The following is a 26902-nucleotide window of genomic DNA, read 5'->3' as shown; positions in this document are numbered from 1 at the left end:
GATTAATCAATATACTATTTGTTTCATTTTTTATAATTGCTACTCATAGATCTTTGGTAAATAAATAACAGAATAATGTCCTGAGGATTCAGTGGTTGTTAAAGATTGCTTAAAGTAATACATGCTACTAATAAATTTTATTTGTATCATTCCTTCTCAGTTTTGTCTAATGCCTAACTTGGAAGCTAAATGACATAAAATAAGATGGGGGTAATGGAAGAGAAGTGGGAACCTTCTGCAGCAATTGTACTATAAGGCTGGAAACACTTGACTTGTGTAGACATGTCTGACATACGTGGCTTCTTCCTACACTGATGTTGGTAAATGTAGGTTTTAAAATATATTAAAGTAATCATCAGTAGAAGTAGGTGCCAAAACTAACCACCAGAAGAAACAGAGGCTGCAAATAGAAAGCACCTATTCAAATGAAAATGATATATTAAACCATACAGATTGTGTGCTATGAAGTTGAAAGTGTTGATACTTACGCTCCAATTCATGTTCACATGATCATTTCCTTGCTGCATCTCTTTCTGAAAGTAATCTTTTCTTCATTTCAGAAGACCTGATATGAATCATAAATGGTGAAACTTTAAAAAGCAGTCTTTTATTTTGAACAAAAATATTTAGAATGTGTATCTTTACTTTATTTTACATATTTAAACATCTGATTTAAGACTGAACACTAGATGCAATTAAAATCCATAATAGTGTTTTCATTTTCAGCTTAGGTATGACTTGTTACTTACTACATGCATAACAAAGATCAGAAATTAACCAAGCATATGGTAGAATACTTTTAATTTTTTTTTCAGTAGTAATGTCAGCAGGATGGCTGTTACTGGACTGAATATTTTTGTTTCTCCCCCCACCCCCAAATTCATATATTGAAGTCCTAACCCCTCAATCTGATGGTGTCTGAAGATGGGGTCTTTCAGAGGTAATTAGACTTAGATGAGATCATGAGGTTGGGGCCCCATGAAGGGATTAGTGTCCTTATAAGAATAGGACATGATCAGAGTTCACTCCCTCTCTGTGAGAACACAGAGAGAAAGTGGCCATCTGCAAAACAGGAAGAAGGCTCTCACCAGAACCCAACCATTCTGGCACCCTGATCTCAGACTTTCAGACTTCAGAACTTGAGAAATAAATTCCTGTTGTTTGAGCCACCCAGTCTGTGGTATTTTGTTATGGCAGCCCAGGCAGACTAAGACAAGAGCAGATTAGAAAACTATAAACCCTCCTTCCCTGACCGAGATACTGAATTAAAGTAATATATAGACTAGAAAACCTCTATGAGAACTCTAAAGACCAGCTGAGAAGCTACAGCACCCAGGTCATTATAAAGGCCAAGAAAGGATCTCAGTGAATGGGGTAGAACTATTCATGGCATTTAGTGCACCCATTTGTCCCTCCCCCTATGCAACATAGCTCAGAGCAACTGGGAGGGCATCCCCATACTGGCGTTCCTCTCTTGGGATGGAAACTAAAGAGTAGATCATGTATTCAATGTTCTGGTTTCTCTGGAGGCTACTGAGAGGTTGGTTTCTGTCTATCCAGTCTCAGTATTGAGGGAAGCAGTGCCAGAGTTTAGAAGCAATTGAAAACGGAGACAAGCAGCACATCAGAGCTACAGTTCTGCAGGCAGATGCCAAGGGGAGTAAGGGATTATAAGAGGTTTTGTTCGGGGGGGGCATTGTTTATTTTCCTCGGTTCTTGTCCCTGCTGCAACAAAGAATTGAAGGGCAGAGACACAGTAGTGAAGCAGAGCAAAAGTTTTATTTAAAGTTATGCATTTAGAGAGAAAGCACGGACAACCTCAGAGAGAGGCATGCCCTGAAAGATTGGGAAAAAGTTTTATTTAAGGCAAAAAGGTGCACACTTGGAGAAAGGGGAGTGTGGGCTACCTCAGAGAAGAGGCAAGCTGAAAGATTGGGGGATCCCCCTTTTATCGATTTTTCAGGAATGCGACAAAGGGCTAGGGGGTATAGACTTGTTAAGTGGTCTCAAGATGCTTATCTTTGATGAGAGACATTATGTCTTTTTTAGTAGCCTTTACTGGCCTTATTCTCTTTCTACCCCTCTCATATCTATTTTTCTGCCTAACAGTTTGAGAGGTCCTAGAACTTCCAGATGGACAGATTGGTGGTGTTCTCCTGCATGAAACCAGTATGCAAAGACTGGGAGAGGTGTGTTTTTTTTCAAATGGCCAAATCCCAGCAGTAAAATTATAAGGCATTTGAAGAAACAGAAACTTAGTCCTATCAAAGGACCAAAATAAAACTACAGAAAACAGCCTTAAAGAAATGCAGATCTATGAGCTAGCTGGCAGACAGAATTTAAAATAATGGTCATAAAGATGCTCAATGAGCTAAAAGAGAATGCAGATACACAACTAAATGACATCAGGAAAATGATGCATGAACAAAATGAGAATATCAACAAAGAGGTAAAAACTACACACAAAAAAATTCTAGAGCTGAAAAATACAAAAAATACAAAAAATTCATTAGAGGGGTTCAACAGAAGACTGGATTTGGCAGAATAAAGAATCAGCAAACTTGAAGACAGGTTATTTGACCAAGTTGGAGGAGCAAAAAGAAAATGAATGAAGAAAAATGATGAGAGCCTAAGGGACTTATTCAACTTAACCAATATATGTATTTTGAGAATACATATAGGGGAATGTATTCCCCCTACATATAGGGGAATACATGAGGGGAGAAGAGAGAAGAGAGCAGAGAGCTTATATGAAGAGTTGGAAACAACCTAAATGTCCATCAGTGGATAAAAGGGTAAATAAAATGTGGTGTATACACACAATAGGATATAATTTAGCCTTAAAAAGGAAGGAGATTCTATCTATCACATGCTACATTATGGATGAACCTTGAGGACATTACGCTAGGTGAAATAAGCCAGTCACAAAAAGACAAATAATTTTTAATTACATTTACAGGAGCTGTCTAAAGTAGCCAAATTCATAGAAACAGAAAGTAGAATTGTGGTTACCAGGGGTCAGGGTGAAAAGAAAATGTAGAGCCTTTATTTAGTGGGTATAGAGTTTCAGTTTTACAAGATGAAAAAGTTCTGGAGATCTGTTTCACAACTTTCTGAATACACTTTAGCCTTCTTAAGTGCACACTTAAGAATGGTTAAGATGGTAAATTTTGTTATGTGTTTTTTATCACTCATGAGCTCATGTTTTCAGTTTAGATCTTTAGTCATGTAGTCCAAATTTCTCCTTTCATATAGTGAGGAACTGGGACTCAAAAATATTAAGTAATTTGCCCAATACACTTGGTGATAGAGTTGGGACATGAAACCATGTCTTCGTATTCTTATGTTGCTTCCACTCATTCATGCTACTTATACTCCATTAGGGGCCAATTCCTTAGAAAAACACAGACCAGATTTTCACTGGCATCTTCTTCCAAGAAATAAGAAAAATACTGACTGGGTAACAAATGGGGCTAGGGAAAAGTGAAGATTTGGGAATAAAAATTGGCAAATCAAATAATCAGTCTGAAAAGACCTCTGTTTTCAGAGTAATATATAGTATATTAGGGATTTTAGACCCAACAACATGATTTGTCAATTAAAATCAGGTTTGAATATATTTCAAGAAGGAATGCTAGAGTGGTAATGAGACAGTTGGCTCTCTATTAACTGGAGTTTAAATGACATGCATTCCAAAATTAGGTACCTCATTTCCTCTGATGTTTAGAAAAGCTTTTATCAGGTGGATGGTCCAGCATATGTAAAGATATGCAGATTATGCCATTCATTTCCTGTAAATTGCATGGTGGCCATACAAAAGGAAGTTTTTGGTATGCTATGCATCTCTATTCACATATCACTCCAGCCAAGAAAGGTATCTTACTGTGGCTGTAATTACTATATCAGGAAAAAGCATCAAAAGCTGAAATTGTTGTCATGTATTTTGAGGCTATTAAAAATCCAAATTCATACCTCATTTATAATAAATCCTGTTTAGAGTTTTTGAGAATCAAACTGGTTTTTCAAAATTGAAAAAAGTTATTGTAAATCCCCATAAATAAACAATATTCTGAATATGCTATCATATTTTATTCCAGATATTTGCCCAGCTACCTGTCATTTATTCAGACCACTTTGGGCTTCTACATTTGGTGATTTGTTTATTTAAGGCAGAAATGTAAGACATAGCACTTTTGGATTGTCTTATCTTCTGGTGAAGGTGGTCTGAAGAGAAAATTTTGTATGGGGGCATGATTTTACTGAACTCTTCATTTTATACTTGGTACAGAAGCCAACTCCAGGTCTGAAGGATATAATAAACCTAACTGGTCAAATTATATACAGTATTAGAATGGAAATTCAGAGTAGAAGAATTAATCTCCAAAGGATCATTATAAAAATATATTAATTTTCTGTACTTTGTGTGTTCTTTAGTAGCAGTTCTACTTTTGATAACTTTAACTCTAATCAAGCAAGTACTACTTATTTGTGCTGAAAATACCAAAAAATTATAATCATGGAAGATAAAGGAGAAAAAAAACTGAACAGAATTGTTCACTATGTTAGGTAGAAGGATAGACATGAGCAGCCGGGGAAAGGGAAGATAAGATTCAAGGGAAAAAAACTGCCCAAATCCTGCCTAGTTAGGGGGTCTCATGTGAAGACAACAAAGGCTTTGCAGGGAGAAAACTTCCTTGCCTATCAGGACCAGGACCAACTGGTCCCAACCAGATCACAAAGGAGGGGCAATTGAACAAACTAAGAATCTCCCAAACCACACCTCAACTGAGGAAAGGACATGCGCATTGAGAGGGATGGCTATATAGTGGACCTGTCAATCAAATAACCCCACCTTGTCAATCAAAGAGGTGCCTTCTAGCCAGAATGTAATAAGGCCTCCCTCCTAAGGGATTGGGGCCTTTGTCGTCCTTGACTCTGGTCCACTCCTCCTTTGGAGTGTATCAATTGAAACGTTTGTTCTGCTTCACTACTGCGTCTCTGCCTTTCAAGTCTTTGTTTCCACAGGGATAAGAACCAAGGAGAACAAAGCTGACCCACAACAATTATATTTTAAAATGTACTTGTAATGATAGAAATATGGAAAATAATATAAATGGAATTTCAGTGCCTTAATGGGAGTGTTATACCATTGACAAACATTGATGGATATAATGAAGTAAGTGAAAAATCCCTGATAAATGCAGAGATATTGTTTGTCATCAGTATTAAACATATTTTCATTTTGTATAGCAAATTATTTGTATACTGCTAATATAAGTAGAGTGGGGCCTTTAGCATTAAAATTGTGCCTACATCAGACATTGTCTATATACATAATAACCCACACATACATTTTGGAAATACTTTTTTTTGGTTGAAATCAGCAATTTTGTGCAGTTGTTAATATGAGCTAAAATGTTTGACTACACATTTATAGACAATGCAAACTGAAGGTAATCACTGAGAAATTCAAACTAAAAATAAACTTTTATTCAATTACCTAACCAATCATAACAAAAATGTCTTGTGGTTTTTAAAACTCAAACAATCTGCAGTACTATTAAGTTTCTCTGGTTCTTTTGCTAGGGTAAACAGACCTAGCCTAGTAGTTTTATAAGGTAACAGTGAGTATGTACAATATATTCGAAATACATTCAGAAGATTAAGATTACATCTATACATAGAATAGAACCTCTCCTATTGTTTTATCTGAGGAAAGCAGAAAAGTTCAGCTGCCCAAAGGTACACCTATTGTTTGTTTTCTGAGGACTCTGAAGACTCTTTAGGAAGGAGATAAATGAGAGAAACAGAAATTCATTATAAGAGATTATATGTTATCAGTCTAGGATAGTTCGTTGTGAGATTAGCTAGCTAGCAGGTTGGAAGGTTCAAAGGGAATGGGGCACTGAGTCAATATATTTTATTGTGGGGAAGGCTCAGTAGGAAAAGCTGAGTACAGGGCATTCTGCCAGGGAAAGCTGATCTAGATTGAACTGCTTAACTAGGGCACACTGGGTAACTATACAATATTAAAGGACTTTGGCAAGTTGAAAGTTTATTGATGCCATGTATATGTTACCTCATTTTCTGTTAATATCTCTGTCCCAATAGAATGTCTGTTACAACAAATATATATTTAGCCATTAAAATATAGATATATAAAACATGCCTTTACATTTCCATATCACTCAACATATTGTACTAATGACTAAGTATTCATTATGTTTTTACCTGTCAGATACAGACTCAATTTTCATTGATGTTTTGAATCTTCCTACTGATGAATGTTTTTGATGTATTCCTGATAGGCCATGAGATCTCCCTGACTGGCCACGAGATCTCTTTGACTGGCATGGAGATCTCCCTGACTGGCCACGAGATCTCTTTGACTGGCATGGAGATCTCCCTGACTGGCCTCGATATCTCCCTGACTGGCCATGAGAGCTCCTTGACCGGCTACGAGATCTCTTTGACTGGCATCGAGATCTCCCCGACTGGCCTCGATATCTCCCTGACTGGCCATGAGATCTCCTTGACCGGCTACGAGATCTCTTTGACTGGCATCGAGATCTCCCTGACTGGCCTCGATATCTCCCTGACTGGCCATGAGATCTCCTTGACCGGCTATGAGATCTCTTTGACTGGCATCGAGATCTCCCCGACTGGCCTCGATATCTCCCTGACTGGCCATGAGATCTCCTTGACCGGCTACGAGATCTCTTTGACTGGCATCGAGATCTCCCCGACTGGCCTCGATATCTCCCTGACTGGCCATGAGATCTCTTTGACCGGCTATGAGATCTCTTTGACTGGCATCGAGATCTCCCCGACTGGCCTCGATATCTCCCTGACTGGCCATGAGATCTCCTTGACCGGCTACGAGATCTCTTTGACTGGCATCGAGATCTCCCTGACTGGCCATGAGATCTCCCTGACTGGTGTCGAGATCTCTCTGACCGGCTTCGAGATCTCCCTGACCGGCCACGAGATCTCTTTGACTGGCCACGAGATCTCTCTGAATGGCTTCGAGGTCTCTTTGACTGGCCACGAGATCTCTTTGCTTGGCCACGAGATCTCTCTGACTGGCTTTGAAATCTTTCTAAATGGTGCTGGCTCTCTTCTGATTGGCCTTGTGATCCTTCAAATTGATGCTGGCTCCCCTCTGAATGGCCTTGATTTCCCTCTTCTTGGGACTTGGAATTATCATACTCCTGCAAAAAAATGAAATTTTGCAAAACAAATGAAACACATACTCCATGATTACATTACGTGATAATGATATTTTGTCAAGAACATTTCTCTATAGGCAACTTTTTAAGAACTCCACTGCCCCTACTTTTTAAATTTTAAAAAATTTTTATTTTTTACTATCAAATGTACATCACAGTAGTTTAACAGTGCACTCCCTCTCTCCCTACACACCCTTACTTTTATAGACTAATTTTAATTTTAATTAGTTTTTCAGAACTAATTTGCAGAAAGATCTGCTGTTTTGTGTCATTGGCACAAAGAATATTATGCATATAAAACCTTATCAAATGTTTTAGGTATGGAAAATTAGTTGCTTTCTGAATCTGAATACATTCTAATGTCTTATACTATTTACCATTTCTGGATCTACGTTTTATCTAAAGGAACAACAGATTCTGTGACTTTATAACTGAGGAGAGACAGAATATTTGTAACATTCTGTAGTACAAAATCCCTAGAACCAAAGTAAAGTGTTCAAAATCACATTATTTATTCTTTACCTGATCAGGATCATTAAGAAGAAACTATCACTTCAATATAAATTAATACTTAATTCTAGAAAGAAGGACAGACAAGTGAGGGGAAAGGTAGCTGAAACAAAGCAGAAGGTTGGCTTAATACTGTTAAAGTAAATTGGCCTAGCAAGAACTCAATCTTTCTACCTTTTCAATTTTAAACCAAAAGGGCCGTGGAGTAAATCAGCCAAATGGAAATAATGAAAACTTTGACAACAATCTATATGATGCTACATAAACGCAAGATAATTGTCAAATGGACCATGCTGAGAAATCAAGCTTCCCACTAGTAAATATTGTCTGGCAGGCAAAACATGCCCTAGATCTGGCATTGTCACTTTCTAATATAACACTAGCAGAAGCTGAAAAGCAACTGTTAAAAGGCAAGAGAGGTACTGGAATAAAGAATATTATTCACACAAAACTTTATTAAAATAAACATGACAAATTTGTTGCTTTGCCAAAGCATAAACTGTAGTCATTCTCCAGCTTTTCTACTGTAAAATATAAATAAGGAGATCAGGTGGAATGCACATGTACCTCTTCTCTTTTCTAGGTGACTAGGATTGGAAACACAGTGGGTCAGTAGGAAGAACTGAGAATCATCTCCTAAGACCCACATGTACCCAGATATCTTCTCAAAGGAGCTTGTAGTCTTTTTACAAATGTTTATATAAGAAATATGTTCATCAACTTGGATACTACAGATTTCTACCTTTTCTTTCCTTATAAACAAAAGACACTCTCTTTCAAAAAGAATTGTGTTGGCAATGGAATATTATTCAGCCATAAGAAGAAAACAAAACCTACCATTTGCAACAACATGGATGGAGCTAGAGGGTATTATGCTCAGTGAAATAAGCCAGGCAGAGAAAGACAAGTACCAAATGATTTCACTCATATGTGGAGTATAAGAACAAAGAAAAAACTGAAGGAACAAAACAGCAGCAGAATCACAGAACCCAAGAATGGACTAACAGTTACCAAAGGAGAAGGGACTGGGAAAGATGGGTGGGAAGGGAGGGATAAGGGGGGGTGGGAGTGAAAGAAAGGGGGCATTACGATTAGCATGTATAATATGGGGGGCACAGGGAGGGATGTGCAACACAGAGAAGACAAGTAGAGACTCTACAGCATCTTACTATGCTGATGGACAGTGACTGTAATGGGGTTTGTGGGGGGGGACTTGGTGAAGGGGGAGCCTAGTAAACATAATGTTCCTCATGTAATTGTAGATTAATGATGCCAAAATAAAAAGAAAAAAAAAGAATTGTGTTGAATAAATGCTATTATATTCTACTGATATTACAATAAATCTTGTGAAGTACAAAACTAGCTTATGAGAATTTCAAAGCATGATTGAAAACTGTAATTGTTATTCCATTGTTAGTGAAATAATTATGCTTAAATTTTAATATGCAGTTGATCCTTGAACAACATGGGTTTGAATTGCGCAGGTCCACTTATATCTGGATTTTTTCAATAAATATATTGGAAAAATTTTTGGAGATTTTAGACTTGAAAAAACACATTTTCTCTAGCTTACTTTATTTTAAGAATACAGTATATAATACATATTGACATGCAAAATATGTGTTAATTGGCTGTTTGTTATCAGTAAGGCTCTGGTTAACAGTAGGCTATTAGTAGTTAAGTGTTTAGGGAATCAAAAATTATATGTGGATTTTTGACTATGGTGGGGGGTTGGCACCTCTAAGGTGTCAACTATGTATTTCATTACTGCAGAGGACTTTTCTCTAGTGAGTTCTCTTATAATAACAGTCTCAAAAGTCTCAAAAGTGTAAGAGATAGAAAGATGCTTTCAATTTGAAAATACTGTTTTACAATATTTCTCAGTTTATTTATGCATCTCAAACAGTAGCAGACAGTCATAACAGCTCTTCTCTTTTTTTCCAAACTCTATCAAAAACCTCCTTGCCTTACAGTTTAAATGTCATCTCCTCTACCAAACTGTCTGTCCAATCAGAATAAATTACTGCATCCCCACAATATATATGACTTATCCCCTATTAGAACATGTACTGCAACCTGCCTAGCATTAACTTTCATACCTTTCTCTCTCATCACCACATATAATATTTGAAGCAGGTTTGTTCTTGTATCCTGCACAGTGCCTTCAAAGAGTAGACATTTAATCAATATTTGCTAAATCAATTTAAATTAATCCTCTAAATATTTGAAAATGCAACATTTCCCCTTCAAAAAAAAAGATTTGCATTTACGTAATTTGACAAAAATGGTTTAGCTCCCAGAGCCACCATTTTTTACTAAATGACCACATAACATCTTAAGAAGAATCAGTTTATAGTACAAGCTGAAATAGTAGCATCAATGTTAACTTATGATTCTGGATATGAGTACCTACCTCTCAAATTCCTGTCCAGTGATTGGCTCACCTATGCAAGTTTAGAGGTGATGGATTTGTACAACTATAAGTATGTCCCATTTGTTGGTTCCAGAGTTCATTTCACATCCTACACCATCTGACTTTTAGGTTTTATAACTCATTCATAAGGCTACTAAAACTTTTTTTATACTATAACTTAAGATCAAAGACTCTATATGAGGACAAATATGAGAATGATTATGCATGACAAATCACAAAACCAATCATCTATTTTGACGTTTTATAAATTCAAAATTTCTAGCAATGATTGAAAATAACACAGATTAAATGTTTATTAAAACACTTACAGAGGAAAAATCAATTAACAAATACTGAATTTAAATTATATTCAAGAGACCATGGAGGAATACTAAGAAACAATTCTGCTCTCAAAAGAAATTAAAATAATCCTTAATTATTTTAAATTGACCAATATAATTGGTTAATTATTGGTATTTATTTACCTGCTTAATTAAAGTCTGCTTGTTTAAAGGGCTTTGTCCAGACTTGAATCCAGAAGGTTCTTGGCATGGTTTTTTATCATGAATTTTTTTCTCAATGTTGTTTCTGAATCTTGAGTTCCCTTTGAAAAATAATTATTTGCTATATTTTCAATCAGTAAATTCAACATCTTTCAGAAGTATTATCTGTGATCTCATTGTTTTAAAGCTATGCACTGAGTTTTGCAAGACTTTTAATATTTCATTAGTATGATATCGTCAGAGTCTCAGTGAATTCTAGAACAATCTTTGCCATACTATTTCTATTTGCATACCTTAATATGGTAGTCCTCTATGTACAATACCTCAAATTTGGTTTCATATGCCACCAAAGTTGGGAGCATGTTATCTGAAATTAATTGAAGGAATACTCTAATAGAAAAAGGAGAGATGGAGAAAACCTTTTTGCTTTGTATTAATCATGTGACTATTTGCTTCAATTGTCTACTTTGCTTTGGGGGTAAGGCAGCCCAAGATATGATCAGAGAATATGAATCTCAAAAAGGTTCACAAAGATCCATTTTTTTATTAAGGTATCATTGATATACAGTCACATGAGCAACACTGTGTTTACTACATTCCCCCTATTATCAAGTCCCCACCACATACCCCATTACAGTCACTACTCTAGAGTCACTACTTGTCTTCTCTGTGCTATACTTCCTTCCCCGTGTCCCCCCTACATTATGTGTGCTAATCATAATGCCCCTTAATCCCCTTATCCCTCCCTCCCTCCACCCCCCCCCACCAGTCTCTTTTCCTTTGGTAACTGTTAGTCCATTCTTGTGTTCTGTCACAAAGATCAATTTTATGTTTAGTTAGAAATATCAGAATGGGCCACCTTATCATTCTTAGCAGCTTTGCCTCTATAATAACCACTACCCCTCCTTTTCTCAGAACCTGCTAAGTGCCTGAAGGATTCAAATAAGGACTATAATGAAGCTGGATAGGCAACTGCACAATGTCAAGATGACCCCGATCTGTTGACTAGACCATGGAGATTCTGAATTGTTGAAAAATCTTCTCTACTGTGGCAGTCTGCAGTGCATTCATATTAAAATATACAAACTGCACTGATCAATGTGATTAGGGATACAAAGGAATTTCTTCATGTTCTTCTGCACACTCTTTGCCTTACAGCATTCTTTTTTTCAAAATGTGGATGCCAATGCCATGGTGTCCATATAATTAACTATGCTCTAAACCCTCCTGGACCACCTCCTAAAAGTGGAATTGGACCAACTAGCCAGGCTTGTGAACAAGTACAAAACACTTCTCATTCTCATTCTGCCCACCCTTAAGGAAGTAACTTATACAGTTTTTAAGATTTCTTTTTCATTTGTCATAGCATAAATTCTTACCAACCCTATATGTCTACATTTCCAAGAAAAATAAAACTAGCACCATAATGCAATTTTAGAACACATTCCAAGTTTGTGAATTTGCTTACCTAGCTACTTACAAATATTTCAGACTCTTTTAACCACATGTGATTTTTAGTATACTTTACCTCTCTGCCTGTAATTCCTTTGACTCCAGCTATGCTTAAAACCACTTGATTGCAGTTTTGAAAATGAGTTCTCTTTGTTAGAGCTCTGTGTCCCATTCTCTTTTTTTCCAGGGTATAAATTTTCTATATTTCTCAGGGCTATAATGTCACCTGTATTAGAAAACACATAAAAAGTGAAAACAATGGAAAAAGACAAATTACCACAATGTGCCTCAGTGAATAATCTATATTCTGCCTCTTCATATTTCAGAACATTTTAAAAATTGGTAGCTCTAAAAATGATAATTGTATAATAATAATGAACTCGTAAAACCATAACAAAGATCAAACAGCACAAACATTTCAGTGTTAGTTTCCTGGAACAATAAAGAGAAAAACTCCTGTTAAAACAGATTTGTAGTAAACTTCATTTACATGAAAATAAAGTACCGAGTAAAGTAGCTCTAGCGAGAAATCATTTAAATAAATGATTTTGCTAAGTGTTATTTTAGTTTCAGAGAAACAAAGCAATAAAGCAATTGTGTAGAACAGTGTAAAATTAGATAGATTTCATGTAAATGCTAGACAATTAGTTGCATTTATTTTCTTGAAGAAAGAAAGGAAACAATGGTGATGGATGTTCACAGGAGACACGAAAGGGGCAAGGAACCAAGATTAGTGCAGTGGCATGGAGTGATCAGACTTTACTTTATAGTCAGGCATGTTCTTGTGCACTCATGTACAGAGAACTTACATGGCATGATTTGAAAGATGAGAAACAAGTACAGTTTGCTCTAAAATATCTCTCCTAACATCTGGGATGGAAAGGTCTAAAGGCTAGACATTCTATCAGTGGATGACAGCTTAACTTAAGTCAAGGTATCTTTAGAAACAAGCACTAGGGAGGCATTTGGAAAGAGCTAAAGATATTAGCAGAAAGAAGGAGAGCTGAGAAGGATGCAAAAGAGGAGACAGGATATGTGGGTAAAATTGTAGTATTTCCAGAATATTTCATCTGGCTTTAGTATATCTGCATATCAACAGGCACTCAAGGGTGGTGAGAAGTATGGCTTTAGTTCATTTGCATCATTCCTCAGGGGTGGAGAGAAGTTCATCTCCATATCAATGGGTAATTTACCTGGGCAATGGAGGGTTTATCTGTACCTGAGAGGTGAGGGGGAGGGCTGGTTTTGCTTCTGCTGGAGCAGGAAAGAGAGAAGGTCCCAGAATGCAGTTTGTAAGCAAGAAACAGATTTTAAACTTTATTTCTACCTTTGACTGATTTTGGTTTTTAGAGGTATTTTGCCCTGGGATTTCCTTTCCCTAGACTTACAGGATACCAAAGATTAACCACTCCTTTATTCTTTTGCTTGGTACTAGTCCTGCCTCAGGTCTCCAAAAATCTGATTCTGATTTTCTTTGAAACAACTGACATCTCCAAAGGTAAAAGCCAGGGAGGGTCAACTCAACAATCAGTTCATTTGTCAAGTATCATTTCTTAACAATCCCATTTTAAGCCTTTGTCCTGTCTGCTTCTCAGCAGCCATTGGTTGTAATATTTCCTGCAGACAGAGTGTTAAATTTTCAGTTCCTTGTATTCCTTATGCAATTCCTTTTGTTCTCCATTTCTCCTGATTTTCCCCTTGTATTCTATATTTAAAATTGGCACAGATCTACATACAGGTTTTTTTCTCATTGCAGTATAAAGGAGTGCACCAACAGAACATCTTACAGGACACCATAGGAAGATTTTTAATCTCCATCCCCACCCCCTCATCAGCCCTGAAAAATCACTACCCAGTTTATAGGGACCCAATGAGATGGTGACTTCCTAAATAGGAGTGCAAAATTTTGTAGAGGAGAAAGTGAAGAGTAAGCTCCTTCCTGAGTCAATAGCTTTCACAGTGACATGGGACCAGTCTGTCTTGTGGCACTCAGACACAGTCTGCAGTGACTTTTAATTTTTCCTGTCCTGAAGGTCACCAAAAGTAATGGCAAGCTGTGTCTTAGAATCACTTAAATATGAAATAAACAGAAAATTTATTGGGGCTCATGCAGACTGGTAGCTACAGTTGAGAAACATTTATCTAATGCTTTAAGACAGGATAGCTACATGGATAAACTATATGGATTAACAATAAGACCTTTGAATTGAAGAGTACTTTAAAGTTTTCAAAGCACTTCCACATAAAAGCTCTTGTCACAGCACCTGGCATATATGAGACACTCAATAAATGAGATAATAATGAACAAACACTTATAGAGTATCTCATATATGCCAGGTACTGTGCCCCCAAACTTAAAGGTCAGCAGTGATCATCGTCACATTATAAAGAGGGAAACACACCCAGATTACATGAATTACTGGAGAATACAAAATTAATGTTAACAAGCTGGGTCAAAGTCCAAGATTCTTGGTACTACATAACACTTTCTCCTTCAAAAGCTCAGCTATCCCAAGCCTTAGGACAGTAGCACCGTCTAGTGTCCACTCATTTGAATGTGGTATTCCTGTTAAAACAGCATTGTCCCTTCAATTACGTTTGAAATTAATTGCAGAAAGTCAAGTTTAACATTAAGTAGTGTAACAGCAACCTCCAACCCAGTATTCAAGCATTTACTTTGCCCTGTCCTTTTGGTTTCCTCAGCCTAAGATTTGGTATGCAACCATTTTCTGGCTTGTTCTGAGCCATATAGTGCTATACAGGAAAGCTACGGCAAGGTTTTAAACCCTGTCAGTGGCCTCATTGGCCCAAAAGGACCTAAGTCATTTGAACTTTCAAACCACCCTGCAACTCACATAATCCTTTTTAACTCATGAGTGAAATATATAAAATGGCTCCAGAAATATCTAGAGTCCTCTTTCTGCATAATCAAATCCTTCCCAATTTACTCTTTAGCTTACATATAACATTAAAAAGATTTCAGCTTTAGTGCCATCCTGACAGTGCCACATTAATCCACAGGATTTTTAAAATTGTTTTCTTTTTAATATATTACTGTATGGAGGCATTTCCTATCTCAGTCTGACCCAATGCAAGTACCACCTAACTCCTTATTACTATGAATGAACAAACACCAGAGAAAGAGTAGGGAAGAGCAATAGTATTACAGAAAGTAAAATATACATTTCATATAAGATAGGTTTTTTATAAAAATGTCATTCCTAGAAAAGCTTTAGAGACTGACTATCATAGTTCACATTCAACAAATGGATAGAAGTTTCACATCAGCATCAAGATATTTTGACTCACAGTCATTGGTCTAGAAGAGACAAGGTAGAAATACTCTCTAGCATCCATCCAAATCTGTAATAAGGAGACTCTCTGGGCCAATAATAGATTATTTTCCCATTTATTTAGCTTTACTCTGTGGCTGCTCATTACCCTAGACTGCAAAGGATTTTGTGGTGGTGTAGACATTTAAATTTTCATATGAATGGTTATTGCTTTCATCCAATTTAACACAAAAGTGCTAGCATTGGCTTCTCTTTAAAATATCAGCAGCCTGTACTATGGGCCCAGGTTTAATGACTACCCCCACAGCTTTTATACAAAATTCATTCAACTAATAGGAAATTCAATTTTCTCACTGGTATTTTTCCATTTTTGTTATACTTCTCCCACAATTGAACTTCACATCAAAGGGGTCACTTGTGCAAGGGAAGATATGTACACCAAAGTGGATACAGAAAAACAAACTACACAATAGACAGCAGGAATTTGTCCTGTGACACAGGCAAATGAAACTCTTTTTAAAAGTTGAAAAGGATGTCATGGGTACATTAGACTTGAATAATCACCCACACATTGGTTTCATTTAAGCTGCCTCCTAAATCAGCTTTCCCGAGATAAGACTAAAATATAGCATTAACTAAAATAAAGGGTAGAAAGAGGCCTAGAATCACACTGAATCTGGAATGGAAACATTAATTGGGAAAGCACCAATCACTCACTTTACAAATGAGAAAATGAGAAAACTGAGGCCCAGAGAGGGGAAGCGATACTCCTAAAATAAGCTAATGGCAGAACAGAGATTAGAATATAAATGTCCTGAACATGGAGGGTTTTGAAAGTCAGACTAAGACTTTTAAGCACTGTCTTTGAAGTCAGTGATTCTCTACCCTGGTGTGCCTCAGAACCACCTGAAGAAATTTATTTTAAAATTCAGACCCTCTGTTCAAGATTATGACTTAGCAGGACTGGAGTGGGTCTCAAGTATTTGTAATTTTTTTTAAAGTCCTCCAAATAACTCTGATGTTTAGCCCAGATGGCAAACAACTGCTTTGAGTGATGGAGAACCTTCAAAGAACACATGAGTGAGATTATGAAATTGATGGTTTGGGGAAATATCACATCGTGATTGGCAGTATGCTGCAGAATAGAGTGAGATTACAAAAAAGAAGACTAGTTATTTTGGGGCAGGCAAAGGGATTGCAATAGTCCAAGGATGAAAACATAAAAGTATAAAGGAAGGTGGTATCAGGAAAAAGTAAAAGAAAAACAAAAAGTCCTCTCCCACCAACAGGGACATTGACTGCAGCGGCCAAGAATGCCTCACCTTGTTCTACCCATCCCTTTGCAAGCACGAAGCTCTTCCCCCAGAGCTCACAGTATTCTTCCCCAACCACCAATTATCAAAGACCTCCCCAGGTCACCAAGGAAATGAGGCTGAATTAGGAAGGAGGAAGAACCTGTAGAGAGATGTACTTAGAACTATGGTAGGGGAGATGCCATCCTAGAATTCTTAATTTTACCCTGAAATACATTCTTACATAAAACATTATTATAAATGGTTGTTGCAATCCAAGCATCAGTGCACCAAATCAACTTTTGTGCATTGCCTTAGAAACCTATTCACCCTTTATAATATTGCCTCTATGGGAAATTCTTTATGCATCCAACAGCTGGCATACAGATGAGGTACTAGAACATAACACATTTGCCTGTTGGGAATTGCCTGTATATGATTAAGTACCAAATGAATATATGCACAGAGACTAAATGCTCCAGGACTGCAGAAAAAAGAGACTACTGTGTACTGGAACAGTAGGAAAATCCTCAGAGATGGCAGAGTTGGGTAAGAGGGATAGGATTTGAATGAAGGGAAAGACCAGGGTACTCCAAGAAAGAGAAACAACATAAGAAAAGGCTTGGAGGCAGGAATTAACATCCTATGTTCAGGGAGAAGACCACTTGGCTAGCATGGAAAATTAACGCTGGAGAGTTATGGGGGAAAGGTTGGACAGATAAGGCAGATAGTGAGAAGCCTTTAGTGGCAGTGTTAGGCAGAAAGACAGAAATGAGCGGGAGGAAAAAGAGAAAGGGCCCCCTAAAGATGACTCAGGAAGTTGATCAAATAGAGCTAGAAAGCCAGAAATGACTCAGAGAGTTCAGATGAAGCCACAGGGTCCAAGAGTGACTCAGGAAATGTCCAGGGTCCCCCAGATAAGAAACATCAGAGGCACAGGCACAGCACAGCCCCTGTCCCTATTTTACCAATCAGAACAAGCCTAGAGAGCTGACAGCTGTCAATCAAGGACCTCTCTGCCCTGTGAAAAACCACATAAAAGAAGCCTCAGAATGAGCATCCATGCCTGCCTGTCTTATCTTAGGCAGGCCTGCTCTGTTACTCTATGCAGAGTGCATTAAAACTTAGTTTGCTTTCTTGACTTTGGTCTGTAGTCTCACTTTATCTGACTTCCCTGCGACATCGAACCAAGTCCTTTCCTTCCTAACATCAGTACCTCCATATACAATAAAGGGTAGGAGCTAAGGCATGTGTGGTGAGGGTTAAGGATGGGTTAAGGGCAATCCCATACACTTTCTAGTACAGACCATGGCAATCTATGAAACAACAAGCACTTACTGACAGCATTCTATGTACTTGGCAATATATTTGGTATCACATGAAACCAGGAAATTGATTAATGCTTTTCAAATAATAGAGGGAGAATTTATATCATCAGTGTGTAGCTATTTGAAAGAAAACTGCCATCTTTTCTGTTATCTAATGTTTTTTTTCACTTGTCTTTAGAAACTAAGTCCAACTTTTAAAGGAAACTTGTTTTAGTAAAAACTGTAAAGCTGCCTAGACTACAAAAGGAGGACAAAGAAAAAATGAACGATGGGCATATTTAATATAACATTCAATCTTTAAAAGCAAATATTTTTATTTTCCAAGTCAGGTTCTGCATGGCTACCAATAAAGTAGAAATGCTTTATATAAGCAGGTATTTACCTCACCTCTTGCCAAATGCTGACTATTCCATTTCTCTTTGCCCTTAGGACACTGATATGGTGTCACCTCAGGAGAAGCCTGTATGACACAGTACTTGTCTAAACTACTGCAGGGTCCAGACATTAGTATTTAAAATACCAACTGCAATCAAAGTCAAGTAAGTAGGAAATTTTCATCTTGAAAGTGCTTCAGATTCAAAAGGGAGGAAAGAGATACATTTCAGCTTTACAATCTTACACATCCATTCTGTACTAGATTTTCTGGAAACAAACCTAGTATTTGGGGTTTCATAAATATTTCATATTAAAATCACAAAAGTCTAAACCGAAATGTAATTCAAAAAACTGTATAAGGAAAAGAGATTTTGCCCCCAACATAAAAATGTACAATGAAACTGAAAAAGAAAATCTCAGGTATAGCCTCAGTGAAAGTATCAATGAATTTAGCAATGACATTCCTTTAATTCTTTTTCCAAAAGGTTCCTTATTTGACTGGTAGGTAACAAGAGAGTCTCTATTCTCCCTTCTAGCTCAAAAATTCTATAAATAAGATTAGAAAATTGAAGAAAAAAATCCCTGTAGTGTAAGAAGTACTTCTATTTCATAGAAATTCTTAGACACATAACAAACATTTAACAAGTACTTGAACTGAATTGAATTGGCATTTAAAATTTATTGACACTAAATGGTTTTCTCATTTATATACACTTGGCCTGTAAAAAGTTCTTAATGTTTCTATTTTGGGTTTTTCTCCACTCTGAATAGACAGGTATAGTTAAGTGGGTCAAATTTAATAGATGGGTACACAGCAGAAAAAAAAGAGAAACACCAGAGGTCTTGATTTTTTTAAACATAATGGCCATTTCCAAACTTATTTGAAAACTTAATTTTTTAAAAGTATCAACTATTTACACCCTTGGAATGTGTGGCATGTGCTTCCTTTTTTTTTTAATAAGTGAAGGTATACATACTTTTAAGCCCTGGACTTTGAAATTCCAGAGACCACCATTTGATTTGTCACATTGTAACAGAATTGTATAGCAATATACACAGCTAGAAATCAAAGATCTTATCAGCTATGATTTAGAAATGAAATCCAATTGCTGCTCAGCCTCTCCATGGGGAAGAAAATACAAATGCTTTTGAACCTGAGTAAGATGTGAAAGGACCTTTTCAACACAGTGTATGAGGTTATGAAGAAAGTGTCTTTAATATAACAATCAACCTCTTTCCAGATTCTCATGTCTTTTCCCTCAGTTTCCAGGATATATCATTATAGACGTGGTGTTTTATTCATGCTACTCTCTGTAACAATATTCTCCACTGAACCCACCCGGAGAACACTGAGCCAGTTTCTCAAGGAGAGCCGTTTGGTCCAGGCCTCACCAGAGAGCCTCAAATTTGAATTCTTGACCCAAGTAAGATATACTTAGTTTCAGAAATATACTGTCAGGATTGAAGAACAACATTCCTCATACAGTTTAAAATAGATCATACTATTCATCAAGCTATATACTAAGATTTGTGCATTTTATTGTTCTTACCTCAATAAATAAATAAATATATAAAAATAAAATGTCACACTGCTTGAAGTGCCATGTGAATACAGCTGACCTTTTCACAATGCAGGGGGTGAGGGGTGCTTACCCCTGTGTAGTCAAAAACCTACGTATAACTTTAGACGCCCCCAAAGCTTAATTACTAATGGCCTACTGTTGACCAGAAGCCTCACCGATAACATAAACAACACATATTTTGTTTGTTATAGATATTATATCTTGCATTCTACAATAATGTAAGCCAGAGAAAAGAAAATGTTTTTTGAAGTTGCAGCAAGTCTCCAAAGTTTTTTCCAATATATTATTGAAAAAACTGTGTAAAAGTGCGCTTGCATAGTTCAAACCCAGATTGTTCAAGGGTCAACTGTAAATAAATTTTTATATGTTATATATTTAATTTTCTTGTGGAAAGCATAATTATATTGCCTTGCATTTTAGAATGTGTTGAATGTACTATTTTATTATTTATAAACATCTAAAATACACCCCGATTTTTGTAAACACTGTTTTGCCATTTTTAAAGTACTTAAAATACTAGAAACCTCAAAAAATGTCAGTGCCTTAGGTTCCTCTGAATTTCTGAGAAACTCCAATTATACATGCTTCCAGAATACTTAGAACAATAATTGCAAATATTTACTCAGCTGCCTCTCCAACTAGATTGTGAACTACTTGAGAAGAGGTCATTGTTTATTAATCAGTGTACTAAGTGCCGAGCACAATGCTTAATACAGGATGAATGCTTTATAAACATTATGGATCTCTGATTCAATACATCTAGCAAGCAAAAAGAGTTCCTCTCTTTCTAACTACAGTAATTTTTCCTTAGCTTCCTTTAGGTAGAAGTGGTGAAGAGGGAAGTACAGTTCCTACTTCTTGTTGTTGCCAGTTCCAATTTTGGTCTGATTTTTTACTTTTATGTTTAAAAGAAGACTATAATACTATTGGGAATGTTTACTAGGGACAAGAATGAAAATAAGTTAGTGAAACCCTTTCCTATTTTACTACATGTTATTACAATGGAAGTAATATCCTTGCATTCAATATAAATAACATATTTACATAATATATAAGTACATAAATGGCAAAAATTATATATAATATATAAATAATATAAAATTGCTTTTCTATTGCATATGTGTAAGTACCCAAGGACAAAGATATGCATTGTTAAAAGTAATACTTTCACTTTAATAAAATCATGGGGAAATTTATTGGAAAAGTATGGCTTTCTCACGAACTAAAGACAGCATGTACTTGCTCTTTATGATGTATTTTCTTGGTTTCAAACTGGAAGGGCATTTAGTGACTAACCAAAAGATTTGCCTGTTCCCCTTGAAAAGATCAAAACCCGGACTCTGAAATGGCATTAATAAGGATGTGGAGAACAAATGTTTAAGAACATGAAACAATTACCTCTTAATATTTTTTACAACCCTATGATTACAAGATTTTACCCTCATATGCAACCTCCAATTCATGAGCTGCTACCTAAACATGAGCACCATATATTCAACTCAACATCTTTCTTCAGTCTTTCAACTATGATTTGAGCCAATCATTTCCAAACCCGACTCTAATAGTCTCCTAACTATAAACATCTACTTACATGACAGTGCCTCCTATATCCCTCGAATCTGCTATTGTCCAAATTACACCAAACCACCACTCCTCTCAGTCTCCCAGAGCTCAACATTATCTACTGTTTACACCCACCTTTCAACCTATACTTCTTCATGTCTCTCAAGTCTACTACACCTCTATATTTGACATCCAAATCCAGAGAGAGAAGAGGTAGCTACGCCAGCTTGTCCAATTGCTAGCTACCTAAACATGAGCCTTTAGGCCTGCTTTCTGAAAGACATACAGCAAACATTTACTCAACTTTTTCCACATGCCAGGCACCATACTTTGTGCACATTACCTGTATTATCTTATCTAATCTTCAACAACTCTGTGATGCGGATACTGCTCAATTGAAGAAACTCAGGCTCCAAGAGTTAAAGCAACTTGTACAAGGTCACATAACCATCAACTCTTTGGGACCAGGCCACTCTGCAACTGTGGCCTGTATTTCTCTGATTTTTGAGAGAAACCAATTGCTTTGACCACTTATCAATTTATATTTTTACCTCTATAAGCAGCTGCTAAAACACCAATCAGTGAAATCCGCAGAAAGAAAAGTACAGGAAGCATTAGTTTTTACCTCCATGCTGTAAATTCCCCTCAGTCCTGGAACTTTCCTGCAATTAGGGTTCCAGTGACAGGACAGCTCCTGGAGTAAGGCAAGTGAGGCACTAGCCTCAGGCATAAAATTTAAGGTAAAAAATTCAGTCTTCAAGATAAAAATAATATTTAACACAAAATTTTCAAAAATCAAAAATATCAACGGCAAAAAGATCAGCTCAGACCCTATACTTGCACAACTTTGCCTCACCCTAATTCCTTTATTTACAAAAATAATTTATTTACAAAACAGGTAACCAGCCAGAGGGCTGTAATTTGTCCATATGATTTTCAAAAATATTTCAGTAAAACATTATTTACCTTGATTACTGAATTTTTGGTGCCTCCTTGGATGTTGTACCTTTGGCAAGTTGTGTCACTTGCCTCATCAGAGTTCCAGTACTGCCCAGTGACGAAACATTATTTTTGAGAAGTCATTTTAATGCCACAAAATATTTTGGAACTCACGTTGGAGCTGGCGGGGAAGTGGGGGAGGCAAGTAGCAGCCTAGAATCCACAAACTGTCTTAAAAGGGTAAAACTTGTTGATACTGATCATGAAATAGATTGTTTAAAATGTCTTAAAATAAAAAATAAAACAAGAACATCTCTTAGGTACTATTCATAGCCATTCCCCCTCAGAGGTAAGAGAGGAAGGCTGATAGCTTCTTTAGCCTCATAAAAGGCATCTACTAAAAACCCATAGCTGAAATGATGATTAACAGTGACAGACTGAAAGCTTTCTCCCTAAGACCAGAAACAAGTCAGGGATGTCCACTGTCACCACATTTATTTAACATTCCATTGGAAATTCTAGTCAGGGCAATTAGTTAAGAAAAAGAAGTGAAAAGCAACCACATTACTTTTTTTAAAAAAGTAAAACTATCTCTATTCTCAGATGCCATGATCTTGTATACAGGAAACCCTAAGGACACACACACAAATTAGAGCTAATAAACAAATTTAGCAAGGTTACAGGATTCAAGATCCATAAACAAAATAAATTTTATTTCTGTACACTAGCAATGAATTATCCAAAAAAAATGAAGAAAGGAAATCCACCAAGATGACCATTCAATAGGGGAAAGAATAGTCTTTTTAACAAGTGATGTTGGAACCGCAGGATATCCACATGTAAAAGATGGATCCCACCTCACACTATATGCAAAAAACCCCAAACTGATCAGAGATGTAAATGTCAAAGTTAAAACTAGAAAACTCTTAGAAGGAAACTTAAGGGTAAATTTTCATAATTTTTTAGAAAAGATAACAAAGCATAAAAGCAAAAGAAAAATAAATAAATTGTACTTCATCAAAATTACAGTTTTGTGCTTCAAAGGATACTATTAAGAAAGTCAAAAGACAACCCACAAAACAGGAGAAAATATTTGTAAATTGTATATCTGAGAAGGGGCTAGTATCCACAATACATGAAGAACCCTTACAACTCAACAATAAAAAGACAAATAATCCCCTTTCATTTCAAAAGTCTACCGTCCCTGCCTAGTTCCCTCAGCCTCATTTCTAAGGTCCACTCTGCCTGCTCCCTGCCACTTCTAAGGTCCTCCCTGGCTGCAATGCTCTGCTCATTCTGAGGCCTGCCCTTCTATTTACGCTTCCATCTTCATTCCTTAGGTCCACTCTCCCTGCTCCTCCCTCTCCCCACTTACAGCAATTGCCCTTACTGCTGCGCCCTTTCTCATATTTTAGGTCTGAACCCCTTCTGCTCCTCACTCTTCGTTTCTAAAGTCCATCCTACCTATCCTTCCCCGCTCTGTGCCCTTCCATTTTTAAGTTTAACCTCACTGCTTCCCCCTCATTTCTAAGGTCTTCCATCCCAACTCTACTCCTTCCATTTCTAAAGTCAGCTTTCCTTCCCTTCCCTCCCCACTATTAAGGTCCACCTTCCTTCTCTGCTTTCCCTTCTCTTTTTTTAAGTTGGCTTCCCTGCTCTACTTTACCCCTTCATCTTTAAATCACAGCTACCTGCTCTACTCCTTCCATTTCTGTCTGCTTTTCCTGTTTTTCTCCTCCACCCTCACATCTTTCCCCTCTATTTCTAAGATATGCCCTCTATATCCCTCCCCACCTCATTTCTATGGTGCACTTTCCTTTCCCTACTTGCCCTCTCCCTCCTCCCCACAACCCCCTACCACCTCCTGCCCAACTCCCCACCTCACACCACAGGTTAGCTCTCTCCCTTCCAGCAGCCTGCCCCCTCACCCCTCCTGCCTCCTTCATTCCTCCCCTGTCCTGACACTCGGGCTACCCTCCTCCTCCCACAGCACCCCCACCACTCCCCCACACGCCCACTCCCACCCTTCTCCACCACCTCTCCCACCATCCCCCCTCTCTCACCCTGCCATTTCTAAGCTTAGTCCTCCCTGCTCTCCCATCCTCATCTCTAAGATGAAATCTCTACACTGCTCTTCCCATTTCCAAGTTTTGCCCTTCCCGCTCCTCCGTCTCTGATTTCTAAGTTGCCCTCGATGTTTTGCTTCTTTCTCCATTGCTGACGTTTTCCCCTTCCCTGCTCTGCTGCCCTGACTCACACATTTCTAAAGTCAGCCTCCCCTCTCGGCTACCTCTCTCCTCGTTTATGAATTCCACCCTCTCCTCCTATCCCCCTCTGCATTTCTAAAGTGGATGGTAGCATGTGGAGGTCTAAGGTAAGAGACTAGAGGGCACCAGCAGAGGGGAAATGTGGTGAATAAGCACCAACAAGCAAACGAGCAAATAAATCACTCCTTTGCCCAGTCTTGCTACCAACTACTACCACACTTCAAAACTAGCCTAAGGCTTGCTCCTCCTACCTCTGGAAAGTCACTTGTGACACGGACTCAAACTTCAAAGAGCTAGTGTGACAGATTGTGAGGCAGACTGGGCAGAGTCCACTTGTGGACCTACGTGTGAAGGGGAGCAAGTAGCTTGCTACCGTTTCTGAGAAGAATAAAGTTTATGAAGATAGCCGCTTTTTATTTCCCCCACCTGACCCCTCCCAGCAATCCTTATGTACCACACAATTTCTGTCAACTTCGACCAGTTTCCCACCTAAGAGGGCCGGAAGTGTAAGAAAGGAGGGGGGAGGGGCAGAGCTGGCCGAGACTTTAACCAACTGGTTCGGCTAGAAGTTTAGGCACACACCCCTTCCCACCCAGGGGTGTGTGCCTAATATGGTCACTTCCAGCCTGGCCTAAGCCATCTTGCTCAAGCCTGGTAGCGCAGACTACCAGGGGTTGAAATCTGTGATCTACATACCTAGAGGTGTATTTAGAAAGGTCATTTTTCGTTCATTTTTAGGGTCTGTCAGCATCTTCCCAGAACGTGTTGGGCTGAGAAGTGAAGCCATCCCGGTCCAACCGCCCCGCACGCTGACGCTGACGTAAACGTGCGTAGCGCATCTTCCCATGCTCTAAGGGCGGGACAAAACTTGTCATCCAATCACAGTCCTTCCCTTCGTGATTGCTAAGGCCCAAGGGGTGGAGCTTCTCATATACCCGGATTTAAAGCGGGAACGTGGCTGAACGTGAAAACAGCAGCAAAAAGGAAGACCCGCCCACTTTTTTCCCTGCTTTTTTTTGAAAGCTGTTTGTTTTGTACATTCTACCACCCAGTCAGCCACAATTTTTTTTTCTATGACCTTTTAATCCTTGCCTTTGGTAGCTCTTAGAGGAATCCATTTCTCCTCTTTGCTGTTGCCATTCAGAGCAAATAAAACTTAATGTTCTTGATGGATGGACTGGTTCTCTCTGCTGCTTTCATATTTGAACAGCTACCACAATCTAGCAGTTAGGGTCTGTCCACACGCTTGCAGTACCACATACTTTTTGATGACTTCCCTAAAGGCGTGTCCACAACATTTCTTAAGGAAAATGTAGTTGTTCCTCTAATTACCTAAATACTGCTCCATATACCTTATTTTTAAATGATGGAGGAATCCTTTGTATCACTTGTTCTTCAGAGGAAATAAAAGTCAAATTAATAAATTCTGAGGGCTGATAACTAGTTCAGTTGTTATAGAAATCAGAACATAAATGAAGAGATTTTAAAATGTAAATTATTTAGCTATTTGTTGTATTTAAGTTATTGCTTAACACCAGGGACCTAAAGATTAATAAATAATAAATCTTTGTCTCAAGGCATATACAATTACCTGAAGACAGGTAAGGCATGCAAATATTAATTCAGGTGCTATAATTCAATCCATCAACAAATACTGAGCTTCTTACTTTGTTAGGCTCCAGGAATGCTGGTAATCTAGAAAATATACATGAGATTTAAAGGAGAATATCCACCTAAGGTAATTCATTTAAGACTTGAAAAATTAGGGACTAATTGTACGGGTAGGAAGGATATTTCCTGGCAGAAGAAACAGCACTACCAGCACACTTTGGAAAGTTCAAGTGATTCCATGTGGTGGGTTACTGAAAGATGAGTCTGAAGAGAAGCAGAAATTAGATTGTAGAGGAACTTTTATATTATGTGAAGGGTTTGGAGAATTTTTTTCCATCAGATTTATTGAGTTATAGAGTGAGACAGGAAAAGGACCAAAACAGAACCCCAAGGAAAGTATAAAAGGAATTGAGTAGAAAATATCAAGAGTTACAGCAAGAACCAGGAAAGAGGTATCCAGGAAATAAAGGGAGAATTCAAAGGGGAACCTCATGGTCTACCATATCAAGTGTTGCTGGAAGATCACATTAGCTAAGAACTGAAG

At 37.6% G+C, this 26902-nt stretch overlaps 1 protein-coding gene across 1 annotated transcript; it reads right to left on the bottom strand.

The window, feature by feature from the left end:
- Positions 1–6274: 6274 nt before the first annotated feature.
- Positions 6275–25594, bottom strand: LUZP4 (leucine zipper protein 4). The gene is made up of 4 exons (XM_057495383.1): positions 25444–25594; positions 10638–10756; positions 6874–7211; positions 6275–6683 (listed from the first exon to the last, which is right to left on the bottom strand). The coding sequence occupies exons 1-4, from the start codon at positions 25592–25594 to the stop codon at positions 6275–6277; spliced, it is 1017 nt and encodes a 338-aa protein (XP_057351366.1).
- Positions 25595–26902: the final 1308 nt, after the last annotated feature.

The sequence above is a fragment of the Manis pentadactyla genome, chromosome X (genome assembly GCF_030020395.1).
Source record: "Manis pentadactyla isolate mManPen7 chromosome X, mManPen7.hap1, whole genome shotgun sequence".
Taxonomy (NCBI): Eukaryota; Metazoa; Chordata; class Mammalia; order Pholidota; family Manidae; genus Manis; species Manis pentadactyla.
Note: the sequence above shows the minus strand (reverse complement) of the source record. Positions and strands in the feature narration are given on the sequence as shown.